Source organism: Leucoraja erinacea, chromosome 7 (assembly GCF_028641065.1).
Source record: "Leucoraja erinacea ecotype New England chromosome 7, Leri_hhj_1, whole genome shotgun sequence".
Taxonomy (NCBI): Eukaryota; Metazoa; Chordata; class Chondrichthyes; order Rajiformes; family Rajidae; genus Leucoraja; species Leucoraja erinaceus.
Window position 1 is genome coordinate 18,613,823 of NC_073383.1, and position 17,768 is coordinate 18,631,590.

Consider the following 17,768-nt stretch of genomic DNA (forward strand, 5'->3'; position numbering starts at 1 on the left):
AATTGCCACACAAACTGGAGGAACAACACCTCATATTCTGCTTACAACCGAATGGTACAAACAACTAACAACTTCCCTTCCTCCCCACACCCTGCTTTCCTCCCCACCCCTCCCCTCCCACCTGGAGCTGCATTTACTTCTCTCCTACCCCTTCTCCCCCCACCCACATTCCTTCTTGTGGCTCGTTGTGACACAAAACAGAATTTACCAAACCTAACCATGACCACCTGTGATGTTGCAACCCATCCGTGACCACCTGTAATCTTTTGCTTATTAGAGAGTGAAGTATTCTCCATCAGGTTAATTTAATTAACAGTTATATATGAGATAATTTTATTATTCCAACTAAAACTAATTATATATATTTTAAATATAGTATATATATATATATATATTTTAAATAGTCTTAAATATTTTAAATATATATAATATATTGAATGAACACATTCAATATTTCTGTAAATGTATATTTCAATTATGTTTCTGTCTATTTTTTACTAGTTAAAATTTGATTATTTATTTTTGCATTCTTAGAAAGACCATTAATGAGCGCCTATCTATTTCTATGTAATTTTGATTTCTGTGAGCATCAGAGAGCTTCTACACAGAGTAAAACATTGCTTCAGTATGAAATATGTACAGATATTTTGTTACTTGAGAGTCTGCTGAACTAATGTAGTTATGATAAAGATATTGCTGAAAAGGACTTTAAAATGGCTGGAATGGTAACAGCTATTGAGATCGGACCATCGTGGCAGAAACCTGCAAGTGCCTGTGGTGATGAAGTGAACCAAGACCTGACAGATTGGGGGGGGAAGAATAAAGGAGAAGAGAATCTGTAGGCAGGAAAAAACTGAGCTAGGAGGAAAGGATGCCAGATATAGGTGAGAATAGACTGAAATGAAAAATCAATAACATAAATGGTAATAGGAAGGAAAATATGAAACAGAATAGAGAATAAAAGGTAAAATAGAAATAAAAGGAAAGTAAGGATCTGTAAAACCAGACAGTAAAACATTATTTATAATAAAAGAGTAGAAATGCACAATGTGGAAAATGTGGGTGTTTACACAATTATGTTTGCAGTAAATCTCTGATAATTTGCCATCAGATTATTCAGGTCCCGATCATTAGGACATTGGCGAACTTCCTATAGATTCACTAGGGCTCCATTTCCCACATTCTCTTTAAACTCACTGTGTCCCCATTTCCCACACTTCCTTTAAACTCACCTGCGCTCAAACTTTAGAAAATCAATGGTAAGGACCTGAGAATAGCACCATTTATTTCCAGTGGAAATTTTGAACATGGTATACAGTGTTCATTTTTATTGACTAAAGGAATCATAGATCATCAGCTTATTAAAATACCTTCCATTATTAGAAGTTTATGTTCTCAATCAATCAGTTCTCCAATGCATCATCCTATAATATCAATTGAGTGAAATCCATTTCTATGGCAACTCCAAAAAATACTAGACTAAGTGGGACCCGTTGGGTCCCATGTTCACACGGGACGGCTGGTCCCCCGATGCAGTATGGGTACTGCGAGCTGAAGGGACTGGTTAGTATGGACATTGAGGGCCAAATGGATTCTTGAGGTGGCAGTTCAGTCACTCAAGCCTGATGTGCTGGCAGCTCACTAACGGCCGGTGGACTAACAGTTGACTCACGGCCATTCTTTGAAATTCCACTTCAAGCTGGGTGTAAGGCAACCAAATTCAAATGCAGTTTCCTACCACTTCAAGCAGGGTGCAAGGCCACCAAATTCAGGTGCAGTTTCCGACCACTTCAAGCAGGGTGCAAGGCCACAGAATCCAAGTGCATTTTCATGCCACTTCAAGCTGGGTGCAAGGCCACCAAATTCAAGTGCAGTTTCATGTCAATTCAAGCAGGGTGCAAGGTCACCAAATGCTGGTGCAGTTTCATGCCATTTCAAGCAGGGTGCAAGACAACCACATTCAAATGCAGTTTCATACCATTTCAATCAGGGTGAAACCACCATAAAACCACACAAAACACCACACTCACAGTTCAGTAGACATTCAGTGTGTTCAGTTGATTCACAGCTCAGACAGTCGTGACCTCTCTCTCCCCCATCTTGTAGAGGCTGAGCCACACCCACACTTACGGGTATTATAATCCCTCCCCCTCCAACTGGAAGGGGCGTGGCCTTCATGGCATGATTGACAGTAGAGAGATTCCCAAAAATGTTTTTTAACACTAACACCACTTTTATTTTTAATTGATGGGAAGAATCCTCTGCACCTGATGAGTGGCGAGGAACTGAGTAAGATGGTCAAAAATCACAGCTGCAAGTGGTAGCATTTTTTTTAATCTAAAATCAATATTCGTGCAAAAAGGAATTTGTCAAGTTTCCACCAACAACAGCCATTTTTTTTTGCAGTGCAGCCTTTCAAAGCAGTTACCACCATCTACAACCACCATTTTTTTGCAGTGCAGCCTTTTAAAAGCAGTTACCACAACCAAAAACAGCCATTTTTTTTTGCATTGCAGCATTTCAAAGAAGTTACCACCACCAACAGCCATTTTTTTTTGCAGTGCAGCCTTTCAAAGTATTTACCACCACTAATAGCCATTTTGTTTGCAGTGCAGCCTTTTATAGCAGTTACCACCACCAATAACAGCCATTGTTTTGCAGTGCAGCCTTTGAAAGCAGTTACTACCTCCAACAACAGCCTTTTTTTTTTTACAGTGCAGCCTTTCAAAGCAGTTACCACCACCACCAACAACAGCCAGTTTTTTTTTGCAGTGCAACCTTTCAAAGCAGTTGCCACCACCAAAACCGCCATTTCTTTTGCAGTGCAACCTTTCAATGCAGTTACCACCACCAACTACAGTTTTTTTTGCAGTTAGAACCAATAGACACTTTTTGCAAGCATTTTAGAAGCGCATTAAGGGGACTCACAGTTGAGTGAACATGTGTTCAGTGTTATTCACAGCTCAGAGAGACATGACCCTCAGGCTTCCTCCATCTTGCAGAGACTGAGTGAGGCATACCACTTCCGGGTTTATAGTCCCCCCCCCCCCCTCCCACCAGCAGGGGCAGCAGAGAGAATGGCAATTTAAAAAACTCCATTAATATTTAGCTGATTTTTCATCGATGGGAAAAATCCTCCGGACCCGAAAGGCGGAGGGGGGCTCTGAGCGAGGTGGCCAAAAATGACGGCCGTAGGTGGCAACGTTCTCTCAGAAATCGCAGCACAGTGGGCCAAAAGCAGTCAAGATCAGACTTTTAGTAATATAATCTGGAGGAAGCAAATCAGACCAACTCCATTTGATATAACAAACAGGTTAGTGCAAGATTGAATATCTTTTGGGGCTATGTTGAAACCAGCCAACTTTGGAAAATTATGTATTATTTTGAAAGTGTAAACTTTACAGTTTGTAGTATCATTATCTCACTTTGGGTGGATCCAAAGTAACCCATATTCAAATCTGAAGACACTAACCCAACCTACAGCAATTTGTTTACAATTGAGATTGACAAAATAGATGCCTAGATAATGTTTCCTTGCCTGCCGTTCGCAGAAATTGGAGTCTCGTGGTGTTCCATGTGAACCTGTTCTGGTAAATAATGGAAAGCCTGAACAGATAAGAGATCTCACATTACAACATTTAATTGGTGCTTTTTTTACATAAAAGTGAAGCACTATCTTGTGAAGTACACTTACAGATTAAAGGACGGAGTATTTTGATATAAGATTTCTTAAGAATCTAAAGTTCCTTAAGATTCCTTTCCTTTTAGTTTAACCCATATGTGCTCATGTAAAATTTTCACAACAAAATTGAACTAAGTTAATAGATGAGTTGAGTTACTTCATTGATGTAAAGGAGGGATTAAATTCAAACAAACAAACTTGTAATGTTTTTTTTTTAATAAAAAAAATATTTTCCACCTAATGATGAGGAAGTTCAAAGAAAATGCTTTTCATGATTTCAGTTTTATTTCTACTTCAGAGACACTGGAATCCAGTAATCATTAATGCCTCCCACGTTTTCTCTTGAAAATCTGCATTATTTTCCAAGGCAAAATAATTACGTTTTGTTTTGATTAATCAGTGCCTATGCCAGAAATTCTTCAATGCTATAAAGGCATGTGAAACCGGTTGTAAGTGGCAAGCCATTCTTGCTTGAACATGAAAGAGCATGAAAAAAAATAGCAAAAGTAAACCATTCATTCCATGTATCTGCTCCCTCATTAATATCATGGTTTACTTTTTGCCTCGCCATCACCTTCCTGCAGTAAAACCATATCCTGTGATTCCTTAGATATCCAAAATTCAATTAATACCCACCTTAAATATAACCAGAACCAAGCCTCCCCAGCCCTCTTGACATGAATTACCCTCTGAGAAAATGTCCAGCCACTTCTTTTGAGACAATGTCCTGCCCAAGAAAAGGAAATATCCTTACATCCACTCTGTCAATCCCAATAATAATCCTCAGTGAGATCATTTCTCATTCTTCTAATCTATATCCAGTCTGTTTAATCTCTAGTCATAGGAAAACCAACCCAATCACAGGAATCAATGCGGTGAACCATTGTTGCACCGCATCCATCATAGGTAGGGAGATCAGACTTAGTCATAATTATTGAGTGATACAGTACAGTGAGGAAACAGACCCTGCGGCACAACTTGCCAGCATGTCCTAGCTACACTCGTCCCACCTGACTGCGTTTGATCCGTATCCCTCCAAACCTGTCCTATCCATGTCCCTGTCTAACTGTTCCTTAAACAATTGGATAGTCCCTGCCTCAACTACCTCCTCTGGCAGCTTGTTCCACACACCCACCACCCTTTGTGTGGAAAAAATTAACCATTGGATTCCTAATCCCCTTCACCTTAAATCTATGTCCTTTGTTCCTCTAAGTGACTTTTCATCTACCCGATCTATTCATCTCATGATTTTATACATCTCTATAAGATCACACCTCGTCCTCCTGCGCTCCAGCTTACTCAACCTCTCCCTATAGATCAGACCCTCTCATCCTGGCAACATCTCTATTTGACACCGGCTTTTCTATAATGGTGCCGGAACTGAACGCAATATTCTAAACATGGTCTCACCAACGTCTTATACAAATGCAACATGACCTCCCAACTTCTACAGCCAATACTCTGGCTGATGAAGGCCAATGTGCCAAAAGCATTCAAATCGTACCCTGTGTAACAGCAACTTCTCCTCCCTCCCCGATCCTGAGTGACAACACCTCCCTTCCTGACCCTGGGAGTAACAGTACTCACCCCACACCCCGGGAGTAACGGCACTCATCCTGGGAATGACGACACTCACCCCAGTCCCCAGGAGTAACGACCCTCACTTGGGAGTAACAACACTCATCCCAGGAGTAACAACACCCACACCGCATCCCGGGAGTAACGGCACTCGCCCCGGGTGTAACAGTACTCTCCCCGGACCCCAGGAGAAATGGCACACACACTGGGAGTAACGTTATTTACCCCAGTAGTAACGACACTCACCCCAGACCCCAGGAGTGACGGCGATCACCCTGGGAGTAACGACACTCACCCCGGTAGTAACGACACTCACCCAAGACCCCGGGAGTGACGGCGATCACCCTGAGATTAACGACACTCACCCCGGGAGTAATGACACACGTCACATCCTGGGAATAAGGACACTCACCCTGGGAGTAATGACACTCACCCCGGGAGTAATGGAATTCACCCGGGAGTAACGCCATTCACCCCGGGAGTAAAAGCACTCACCCCGGAACCCGGGAGTAATGGCCCTCGCCCCGGGAGTAACGGCTTTCACCCGGGAATAATGACACTAAACCCGGGAGTAACGACACTCACCCTGGGAGTAATGTTATTCACCCAGGAATAACAGCACTCACCCCGGACACCAGGAGTAACGAATCTCACCCTGGGAGTAACGACACTCATCCCGGGAGTAAGACACCCACACCGCACCCTGGGAGTAACGACACTCACCATGGGAGTAATGACACACACCCCAGATCCCGGGGGTAATGGCACTCAGCCTGGGAGTAAGGACACTCACCCTGGAACCCGGTAGTAACGGCACTCACTCTGGGAGTATCGACACACACCCCGGATCCCGGGAGTAAAGGCACTCATTACAGGAGTAATGGCACTCACCCCGGGAGTAACGGCACTCACCCCGGGAGTAACGGCACTCAACCCTGGCAGTAATGACACTCACCCCGGGAGTAACGACACTCACCCCGGGAGTAACACACATTTTGGGAATAATGGCACTCACCCCAGACTCCGAGAGTGACGGCAAGCACCCTGGGAGTAACGTTCTTCACCCCGGGAGTAACGCACTCGCCCCGGGAGTAATGACACTCACCCCGGGAACAACAGCCCTCCCCCTGGGAGTAACGGCAATCACTCTGGACCCCGGGAATAAAGGCGCTCGCCCCAGGAGTAACGGCACTCACCCCGGGAGTAACGGCGCGCGCCCCAGGAGTAATGGCGCTCACCCCGGGAGTAACGGCACTCACCCCGGGAGTAACGGCACTCACCCCGGGAGTAACAGCACTCACCCCGGGAGTAACGGCCCTCCCCCTGGGAGTAACGGCACTCACCAGAGGAGTAATGACCCTCACCTCGGGAGTAACAACACTCACCGCGGACACTGGGAGTAATGACACTTACTCTGGGAGTAACGACCCTCACCGCAGCCCCCGGGTGTAACGAAACTCACCCCAGGCGTAACGGCACTCACCCCAAGAGTAACGGCACTCACCCCGGGAGTAATGACACTCACCCCGGGAGTAATGACACTCACCCCGGGAGCAACAGCCCTCTCTCTATGAGTAACGGCATTCACCCCGGGAGTAACAACGCTCATCCCAGACCCCGGGAGTAGCGGCTCTCACCCCAGGAGTTACGACACTCACCACAGGAGTAATGACCCTCACCCCGGGAGTAACGACACTCACCCTGGATCCCGGGAGTAACGAGCATGCATACCGTGAGTAACGGCACTCAACCCGGGAGTAACGGCACTCAACCCGTGAGTAACCACACTAACCCCGGGAGTAACCACACTAACCCCGGATCCCGGGGGTAAAGGCAGTCACCCCTGGAGTAACAACACTCACTCTGGGAGTAACGACACTCGCCCCAGACCTTGGGAGTAATGGCACTCAACCTGGGAGTAACGACACTCACCCCAGGAGTAACGACACTCACCCTAGATCTTGGGGGCAACAGCATTCACCTCGGCAGTAATGACACTCACCCTGGGAGTGACGGCAATCACCCCGGGAGTAACGGCACTCAACCCTGAAGTAATGACACTCACCCCAGAGTAACGACACTCATCCCAGGAGTAACGACACTCATTCTGGGATAACAGCACTCACCCCTGACCCCGAGAGTGACAGCAATCACCCCGGGAGTAACAACACTCACCCGGGAGTAGGCATTTACCCCAAACCTTGGTAGTAACGGCACTTACCCTGGCAGTAATGACACTCACCCCGGGAGTGAGGGCAATCACCCAGGGAGTAACAATGCTGGAGTAATGACACTCACCCCAAGAGTAACTACACTCACCCCGGACCCCGGCAGTAACTGGCACTCACCCTGGGAGTAAAGGCACTCATACCGAGATTAACGACACTCACCCGGGGGTAACGACACTCACCCGGGAGTAATGACACTCATCCCAGGAGTAACAACACCTACCACACCCTGGGAGTAACGACACTCACCCTGGACCCCAGGAGTAACGGCATCCACCCTGGGAGTAACTGCACACACCCCGGGAGTAACTGAACTCACCTTGGGAGTAACGGCATTCGCCCCTAGAGTAACGACACTCACCCTGGGAGTAACAACACACATTTTGGGAATAATGGCACTCACCCCAGACCCTGAGAGTGACGGCAATCACCCTGGGAGTAACGTTCTACACCCCGGGAGTAACGCACTCACCCTGGGAGTAATGACACTCACCCCGGGAGCAACAGCCCTCCCCCTGGGAGTAACGGCAATCACCCCGGACCCCTGGAATAACGGCACTCAACCCATGAGTAACGGCACTCACCCCGGGAGTAACGGCATTCACCCCGGGAGTAACGACTAACCCCGGGAGTAACAATGCTCATCCCAGACCCCGGGAGTAACGGCACTCACCCCAGGAGTTACGCCACTCACCACAGGAGTAATGACCCTCATCCCAGGAGTAACGACACTCACCCCGGACCCCAGGAGCGCATACCGTGAGTAACGGTACTCAACCCGGGAGTAACGGCACTCACCCCGGGAGTAACCGCACTAACCGCGGGAGTAACCGCACTAACACCGGATCCCGGGGGTAAAGGCACTCACCCTTGGAATAACGACACTCATCCCGGTAGCAACAACACTCACCGTAGACCTTGGGAGTAATGGCACTCACCCTGGGAGTAACGACACTCACCCCAGGAGTAACGAAACTCACCCCAGACCCCGAGAGTGACGGCAATCACCCTGGGAGTAACGTTCTTCACCCCGGGAGTAACGCACTCACCCTGGGAGTAATGACACTCACCCCGGGAGCAACAGCCCTCCCCCTGGGAGTAACGGCAATCACCCCGGACCCCTGGAATAACGGCACTCAACCCATGAGTAACGGCACTCACCCCGGGAGTAACGGCATTCACCCCGGGAGTAACGACTAACCCCGGGAGTAACAATGCTCATCCCAGACCCCGGGAGTAACGGCACTCACCCCAGGAGTTACGCCACTCACCACAGGAGTAATGACCCTCATCCCAGGAGTAACGACACTCACCCCGGACCCCAGGAGCGCATACCGTGAGTAACGGTACTCAACCCGGGAGTAACGGCACTCACCCCGGGAGTAACCGCACTAACCGCGGGAGTAACCGCACTAACACCGGATCCCGGGGGTAAAGGCACTCACCCTTGGAATAACGACACTCATCCCGGTAGCAACAACACTCACCGTAGACCTTGGGAGTAATGGCACTCACCCTGGGAGTAACGACACTCACCCCAGGAGTAACGACACTCACCCCAGACCCCGAGAGTGACGGCAATCACCCTGGGAGTAACGTTCTTCACCCCGGGAGTAACGCACTCAATCCCGGGAGTAATGACAATCACCCCCCCCGGGAGTAACGGCAATCACCCCGGACCCCGGGAATAACGGCACTCGCCCTGGGAGTAACGGCAATCATCCCAGGAGTAACGGCACTCACCCCGGGAGTAACGGCACTCACCCCGGGAGTAACGGCACTCACCCCGGGAGTAACGGCACTCACCAGAGGAGTAATGACCCTCACCTCGGGAGTAACAACACTCACCGCGGACACTGGGAGTAATGGCACTCACTCTGGGAGTAACGACCCTCACCGCAGCCCCGGGAGTAACGAAACTCACCCCAGGCGTAACGGCACTCACCCCAAGAGTAACGGCACTCACCCCGGGAGTAATGACACTCACCACGGGAGCAACAGTCCTCAATCTCGGAGTAACGGCATTCACCCCGGGAGTAACAGCGCTTATCCCAGACCCCGGGAGTAATGGCACACACCCCAGGAGTTACGACACTCACCCCGGACCCCGGGAGTAACGAGCACGCATACCGTGAGTAATGGCACTCAACCCGGGAGTAACGGCACTCAACCCTGAAGTAATGACACTCATTCTGGGAATAACAGCACTCAACCCTGGAGTAACAACGCTCACCCGGGAGTAGACATTTACCCCAGACCTTGGGAGTAACGGCACTCACCCTGGCAGTAATGACACTCACCCCGGGAGTGACGGCAATCACCCCGGGAGTAACAATGCTGGAGTAATGACACTCACCCCAAGAGTAACTACACTCACCCCGGACCCCGGCAGTAGCGGGCACTCACCCCGGGAGTAAAGGCACTCTCCCGGGGGTAACGACACTTATCCTGGACCCCGGGAGTAACGACACTCACCCTGACCCCGGGAGTAACGACACTCACCCTGACCCCGGGAGTAACATCACACCCCGGACTTCGGGAGTAACGGATCTCACCCTGGGAGTAACAACACTTACCCCGGGAGGTGGGAGTAACGACACTCACACCGGACCCCAGGAGTAACGACACTCACCCTGGGAGTGACGGGGGGCGGACGCTCGCGACCAACGGTCGGTCGGCGGTACGGTAGGTACGGCGCGCGCACGCACGCGCACTGGCCGCAGCAGGAAGCGTTGCCGAGCCGGTCACCAACACAAACAGTGTCGACTCGGGGCCGCGGTACAAACGCCGGCACCGCCACCGCCACCATTACACCCCCGAGAGATGTTTGAGGACCGGCGGCGTGCAGCGCCCGTCGGGGCCGCCTGGTGCAGCGGCGAAGTCCCGAGGAAGGAGGTGTCCCGGGACTGCAGCCCGGACCGGGGCGGCCCCCACCAACACATCTGCAGGGGGATATTCCAGATTGAGAAAAGAAGCTGCGACGTGCTGCTGACTGCCAGCAGGCTGGAATGGACGGCGATTGAACCGGAGAGCCCTACAGGTGAGTGTGGGCGGCGGCCAGCGGACTGGCACCGGTCTAACGAAGGGGCTCGACCCGAAACGCCTCCCATTCCTTCTCTCCAGAGATGCTGCCTGTCCCGCTGAGTTACTCCTGCATTTTGTGACGACCTTCCGTGTAAACCAGCATTTGCAGTTCCTCCCTACACATGTGGTCGAACTCCTCAACACACAGCTGCAGCGGGCCAACACTTTACACTAGACACCAACCAGCTCGCACTTACTTTCGCTGATGTGTTTCACCAAGCAAAGTAACCAGGTGTTGAAAGTCCATAAAAAGGTCTGACTCTCTATTCTATTCATGCCAAATGCCTTTCTTTTTGATCGTGCAAAATAGGGCACCAAAACAAAAGTCTGTTTTAATGGCATAAGTAGGGTAGAGGGCATTTCTTTAAGGTGAGAAGGGCAAAGTTTAAATAATCGAAGATCTGCATATGCTGGTTTCACAAGAAAAGATACAAGGCGCTGGAGTAACAGCGGGTCTGGCAGAATCTCTGGAGAGAAGGAATGGGAGGCGTTTCGGCAAGTCCCCCCCCCTCCCCTCCCCTCCTCCTCCTCTCAGTTTTGGGTGGCTGTAACACACTGTCAGGAGTGGTTGTAAAGGCATAGATCATAGTGGCATATAGACTTTTGGGTGTGATTATGAGGGAATGGAGGGAGATGGATCATGTGCAGACAGATTAGATTATTTTATTGTGGCAACATGTTTGCCACAGACATTGTGGGCTGAGGGCTTGTTCCTCTGCTGTACTTTTCTTTGTTCTTTTTAGAAACAGTAGGTCTCCTGTGATTTAAAACACTTTTAAAAGACCAATTAATCGGTCCAAAACAAACGTGCAATTTTGAAGCATGAATGTACCAATAAAGCTTGTGTCTAAGTGTGTAGGAAAGAACTGCAGATACTATTTTAAATCGATGGTAGACACAACATTCTGGAGCAACTCAGCGGGATAGGCAGCATCTCTGGAGAGAAGGAATGCGTGACGTTTTGGTTCGAGACCCTTATTCAGACTTAAGGGTGAAGAAGGGTCTTGACCCGAAACGTCACCCAATCCTTCCCTGTAGAGGTGCTGCCTGTTCCGCTGAGTTACTCCAGCATTTTGTGTCTACCTTAAGTTTGTGTCTAAATTGCTTTTTGACAAATCAGAAATGTGCATTGTGGCATGGAGGGTGGAGGGGGGTTATTTGATTCATAGAGTCCATATTTGGTCTTTGTGGAGCTACCCAATAAGCCTCATTGCCCAATTTAGCCCTACATGGATTATTTCCAAGTTTTTAGCTGATTTATTTTTGAAATCTGTGTTCTTATACCTGGGAATGCCCTTTTAACGCGAAGTGAATTACTAGTGCACTTTCTTTAACTGCTCTTAACCGTTACAGTTTGATCATGTTCAGTTTTATTTTTGCTTTAAAGAAACATTTATGGCAAAAATATATATAGCCAATGCTTGTCTACTGTCATATGTTAAATTACACTATTCAGGTCAATTCATATCATCACAGTTCCCTTTATTCAAATTTAAGATCCGAGATACTGTATCAACGCATTCTAATTACGCAAAGATTGATAGTTTAGCTTTGAGATACAGCATTGAAACAGACCTTCGGCAGAATAGAGTCTGCGCCGACCAGCGATTACCCACACACTAATTCTACCTTGCATACTAGTGACAATTTACAGAAACCAATTAACCTACAAACCTGTGTGTCTTTTGATTATCTCTGCTTGCTTGTATTACTTTCATAGGCAGTGAGTTCTAGATCATTTCTATTTATTGCATTAAACAAAGCTCTTTTCGTGTATTTTCCCCAATACTTTAAATCTGTGTCTCATAGTCATAGAATCACATGGAAAACAGGAACTGACCCTGCACCTTAAATCACCCATGCTGACTAAGATGTCCATACTAAGCTAGTCCCATTTGCACTCGTTTGGCCAATTCCTATCTCAACCTATCCTGCCCATGTATCTGTCCAAGGGTCTTGTGAATGTTGTATATTACCTGGCTCATCTATCTTCTCTGGCAGCTCGCTCCATATACCCTCCACCCTCTGAGTGAAAATGTTACCCCCGGGTTCCTATTCAATCTTGCCCATCTCATCTTAAACCTACAGCCTCTGGTATTCAATTCCACTACCCCGGGTAAGAGATTCACCCGATCTATTCCCCTGATGATTTTATACTCATCTATAAGATCACACCTTGGTCTCCTGTGCTCCATGAAAAAAGTACTAGCCTGCCCAACCTTTCTCTATAGCTCAGGGTGTTGAGTCCTCGTAAATCTTCTCTGCACTATTTCCAGCTAAATGACATCCTTCCTGCAACAGTGTGATCAAAACTGAACTCAGTATTCGAAATTCAGCCTCATCGTCATCTTATACAACTGTAGTCCTTGTACCATCGGCTAAATGAATCTAATTTTTATCTGTCTTATCTAAACTTATCACATTGCTGTGCATCTCTGTTTATTCTCCCTTTGACCTACTATAACCTGACTTAACCTTGCAGCTAAAATCCTACTTCCCTGCACCATTCTGGCAATTCAGGAGTGAGAGGTATCAAGAACAATGGCGAGGCCCAGCTTGTGACTGCTGTAGACAAGCCTGAAGCATTCACAACAATATTTATCTGTACGTTCCAATGAATAATGAAGAACGAGTAGCCACTGTGTGGTCCTTGTGGAACCAAAGTACTATCTTCACACTGAGGCCACCGTTTGTATTGTCTGGCACTAATTATCTTACGTTGAATAGACTCTAATCGGAACTGGCAGTTCAAAATTAGGCATCTACGTTACCATCAGAAGTAGTACAAACATTCGCTGCTGTAATCTAACCCGGTGGGCTGGCATATCGCTTCTGTTTCTGTTTGGGCAGTCCTTTGGGTTCGAGGATGATTGGTTCTAATATAGCAGATGAGGCCATATATGACCTCTAACCTTTGCCACAGGTGGAACTTTGTTTACTTAAGAAGGTGATGTGGATATGTGGGAGTTGGTGTGTTTCTTTGACCATTTATGCTGAGGTGCCTGCTCTAAGTAGATCATGGAACAGAGTGATGAAAACAAGGCTACCAGATTGTTGTAAAACCTCTATTCATTCACATCAGTCCTTCATGGTAGAAAACTTGCCATGCTTTCTTGGTTTGGGCTTTATGTGAATCTAAACCCAATGGTAGTTGTCTACCTCAGTCTTTAACCTAATAATGTGGCACATCTCTCAGTTTACCATTATAATCAAGCATGATGACCAAAAAACTACCTGCTGGAGGAATTCACTGGGTCAGACAACATTTTTGGAAGGAATTAAGTTTTGGGTCCCTTCTTCCACCAGATGATCAAATTGGTACAGTGAGAAACACAGAAGGGCATGCCACAAGCAGCATCACCCATATCTAAAAATTAGGTTCCAGCCTGGTGAAGCTTTAATGTAAGACCACATATGATCTAACTGCATGAAATAGACAGTGCTAATTGATTCTCAGAATGAATAGATCAGAAGAAATAAGGAACTGCAGATGCTTGTTTATAAAAGAAGACACAAAGTACCGGAGTAACTCAGTGGGTCAGGCAGCATCAATGGAGAACATGGATGGGTGACATTTCGGGTGGGAGCCTTATTCAGATATTGTAGTGGGGGGTGGGGTGAAAGCTGGAAGAGAGGAGGGGCAGGACAAAGCCTAGGAGATGGGTGTGGGGGTTTCTGAGGGTAAAGGTAGAGGGGAAGGTTTATGGAGTTACCTAAATTTAGAGAATTCAATGTTCATATCATTGGTTGTAAGCTACCCAAGCAGAATATGAGGTGTTGTACCTCCAGTTTGCATGTGGCCTCATTCTAGCAATGGAGAAGGCACAGGGCAGTAAGGCCAGTATGGGAAAAGTAGCACACAATATTTTGCAGCAGCCAACATCCTTGCAGGGAAAACATGATGCACTTGAGTCGCTCTTAAAATGATAACGTGTTGGTATGTTTAGGGATAAGAAAAGATTTGTTTAAAGGACAGCAGCTGTTAGGACTCTTTCAACTTACATTTTTGAGAATTTATTTCTTCACCCTGTATCTTGGTATTTTTGGTGTTTTGCTGATTTTTGTAGAGAATGTGTATATGGCCTTTATGGACAAATTTGAGCTTTTGCTCACTTTTATTAAAAGGAAGAAACATGTCAAGAGATTTAAGGTAAGGTAAGAGGGGAAAAGTTTAAAGGAGATGTTTGGGGCAAGCCTTTTTACACAGAGGATGGTGAGTGCCTGGAATGCCCTGCCAGGGGTAGTGGTGGATGCAGATATGCTAGTAGCATTTAAGAGACTTTACGATAGGCATGTGTATACACAGGGAATTGAGGGATATGGACTCTGTGCAGTCAGATAACTGTTAGTCTCAGCATCATGTTTGGTACAGATATTAGGGCCTGTTCCTGCGATGTACTATTCTATGTTCCATGTATACAAATTCAAGGTTAAGTTTGCAAATCTGGACTAGATGGCTCCACAGTCTCTTTAATGGATCCAAAAGCACAGTCAAAATCTGAGGAAAGCATGGGAGCCAATGAACCAGGCTCTGCCACCACTCAAAGTTAATCTGGACGACAGAAATGTCTCTACTGATTATGGTTTGCATCTGTAAAGTTTAGAATTTGTAATGTTTTTGACTAATTTATAACACTTCAAAATAAGTCCCAGCGACCATAAGAGACAAAAGCGGCATTGGTTAATCTGCAACACACAGCTGCTCCAATGAAGTCACTGATTATCTTTCTCATCACATGTCATGTCACAGGGAAGCAGATAATGATGTTGCCGGATTACCTCTAAAGCTGCCACAGCAGGCAGAGAAATCTCTGCAGCAACAAGTTTGAGAGCATAGACCCAAGGTGGCTCAAAAGAGAAGGCAAAGCAAGGCTGAATCCTATATATGAAGACTTGTATAGAATGGGAGTGTTTCATAATGGGATACATTGGCTTCATGTGACATAGGAGCAATGAGGATGCCCGAGTTGGCTGACAACTGTTCTCCTACCTTGTTGCATAATGAATTGGAGCCAAATATAATGGTACAAGCAATCCTGCATCTCTAAGGTATAGCGAGTCCTGTATTTCTCATCACAACGCTCTTCCAGGTTGAAAAATGTAACAGGAGGACAATTAGTTAATATGTGTTCTTATGACACCGTGTAACATATTTGTATGCAAAGAGGCATACTTTCCTCTGAATGAAAACTGCTGATCCAAGGGGCAAGCCACTGATTTTCCCCACTCCGCTAATTTTCGCGGGTAGAATATCTCATTAATTGCATTAAATTGCAAGATTCCATCATAAATATATTTTGATACTAGACTAAGTGGGCCCAGCATCACACGGGAGGAGTGGTCCCCCAACGCAATATTCCACTGCTCCACCAATTCCAATATTGGTGGCCGGGAGTGGGGGGGGGGGGCTTTCTGGAGCGTTAGTATGGGTGTTGTAGGCTGAAAGGACTGGTTTCAAGAGGGCTAGTATGGACATATTGGGCCGAATGGATTCTTGGGCTGGCGGCTCACTCACTCAAGCCTGTTGTGCTGGCAGCTCACTCACTCACGGCTGGTGGGCTAGCAGTAAGATGGCCAAAAATCACAGCCGCATTTTTCTAAAATCAATATACAGCACACCAGGAAGTGATCAAGATCAGACTTTAGTAATATAGATATGGAGGTGATCTACTTTTGTAAAAATCTGGCTGTATACAGACTGCCAATGCATGCAAGTTGACTGGCAAGCTGCTCTGGGTAATTTAGAAGGTCCTCATGTATAGGAATCAATCTTTTAAAGTCCTTGAGTCCTTGAGGTTTGCAGTTATGTCCCTTGTAGTGCACAGCAAGGATACAGATCTATTCTTAGCACTATACATCTTGTGCTGCAATATCTCTCAATTCATGGCTCTGATCATTTGTTCAGATCCCTCTAGCTTCTATATAGTGTATATACAATGTTTGCCTCAGCAGGAAAAAAATGAGTGATGTGAATAAACAAGTTTTCTTCCCAATGCTGCCGCCAAATTTCCTTGCCATTTTCAAATAGATCAGCCCCTGCCTCAGAAATGACCTAGATCCACTTCAATTTGCTTATTGTCATAGCAGGTCAGCAGCAGATGCTATCTCACTAGCTCTCCACTGTACTCCGGACCATCTTAATAATAAGTACACACGCAGACCACTGTTCATTGACTACAACTTGGTGTCAACACAATCATCCTCTCCAAACTGATGATCAAGCTCCAAGACCTGGGCCTCTCCACCTCCATTTCCAACTGGATTCTTGACTTCCTCATTGGTAGAACTCAGTGCAGATCTGTAACAACATCTCCTCACTGACCATAAACACAACTGCATCTTAAGGCTGTGTGCTTAGCCCACTGTTGTATTGTCAATACACCCAAGACTGGGTGACTAAGCACAGCCCCAATGCCAACTATAAATTAACTGATGACACCACTGTGGTTGGCCGAATCACGGGTGGTAATGGAGAGAGATAAAACACGTAGTTGAATGGTGATTCAACGACAACCTCTCGCTCAATATCAATAAAACCAAGGAATTAATTGTCAACTTTAGAAAGGAGATTTTGGGAGACCACATAACAGTTTTCATTGGCAGGTCGGCGGTGAAGAGAGTTAGCTGCTTCAAATGACTACATCTTGGATGGCCTGATCTGAGGCCAGTATAGTGATGTAATCATAAGAATGTATGCCAGATGTACTGTAGAAAGTATCCTGACTGGTTGCAACACGTCCTGCTACATTTCTAATGCACAGGAATCCAAGAGACTGCAGAGAGTGGTGGACTTTGCCTGGTCCCTTATGTTATCCCTTGATGATAACTCTTGTGGTGAATAATGAGTATTATTTCTGTGTGAATAATTCTGAAAATGTGTTAGGGGAAAGTACAAGCTTTAAAAATAATCATACAAAAAACACTTCTTCTTCTTATCGAGTCCACACACAGGATTAGAAGTTGTTCAGCCAGAGCTGAACACACCTCTCGGCATCTGCATACAATGGTGTCTGTCTTGTCGCTTCTTGTGCTTCTTGTGCGTGGTGGTGGAAAGATTGGTGGAAACAGGGCCGCGACGTGAACGCTCTTTCCTTGACCCCACAAAAAACACTGATAATCACATTTGGAAAGGACTTTGTATTAGGGAGATTGCAAATCTAAGAAGGACAAAGATGCAGCCAGATCGTATTACTATC

The 17,768-nt window shown here is 46.7% G+C and overlaps 1 protein-coding gene across 2 annotated transcripts in view; it reads left to right on the plus strand.

Moving 5' to 3' along the window:
- Positions 1 to 10,248: 10,248 nt before the first annotated feature.
- cerkl (ceramide kinase-like) overlaps positions 10,249 to 17,768 on the plus strand; it is a 112,224-nt gene continuing 104,704 nt past the window's right edge. For both annotated transcript variants that reach the window (XM_055637866.1, XM_055637865.1), the window contains exon 1: positions 10,249 to 10,528. In XM_055637866.1, coding sequence (XP_055493841.1) covers positions 10,312 to 10,528 — 217 coding nt within the window. In that variant the 5' untranslated portion in view covers positions 10,249 to 10,311. The remainder of the gene's footprint in view (positions 10,529 to 17,768) is intronic.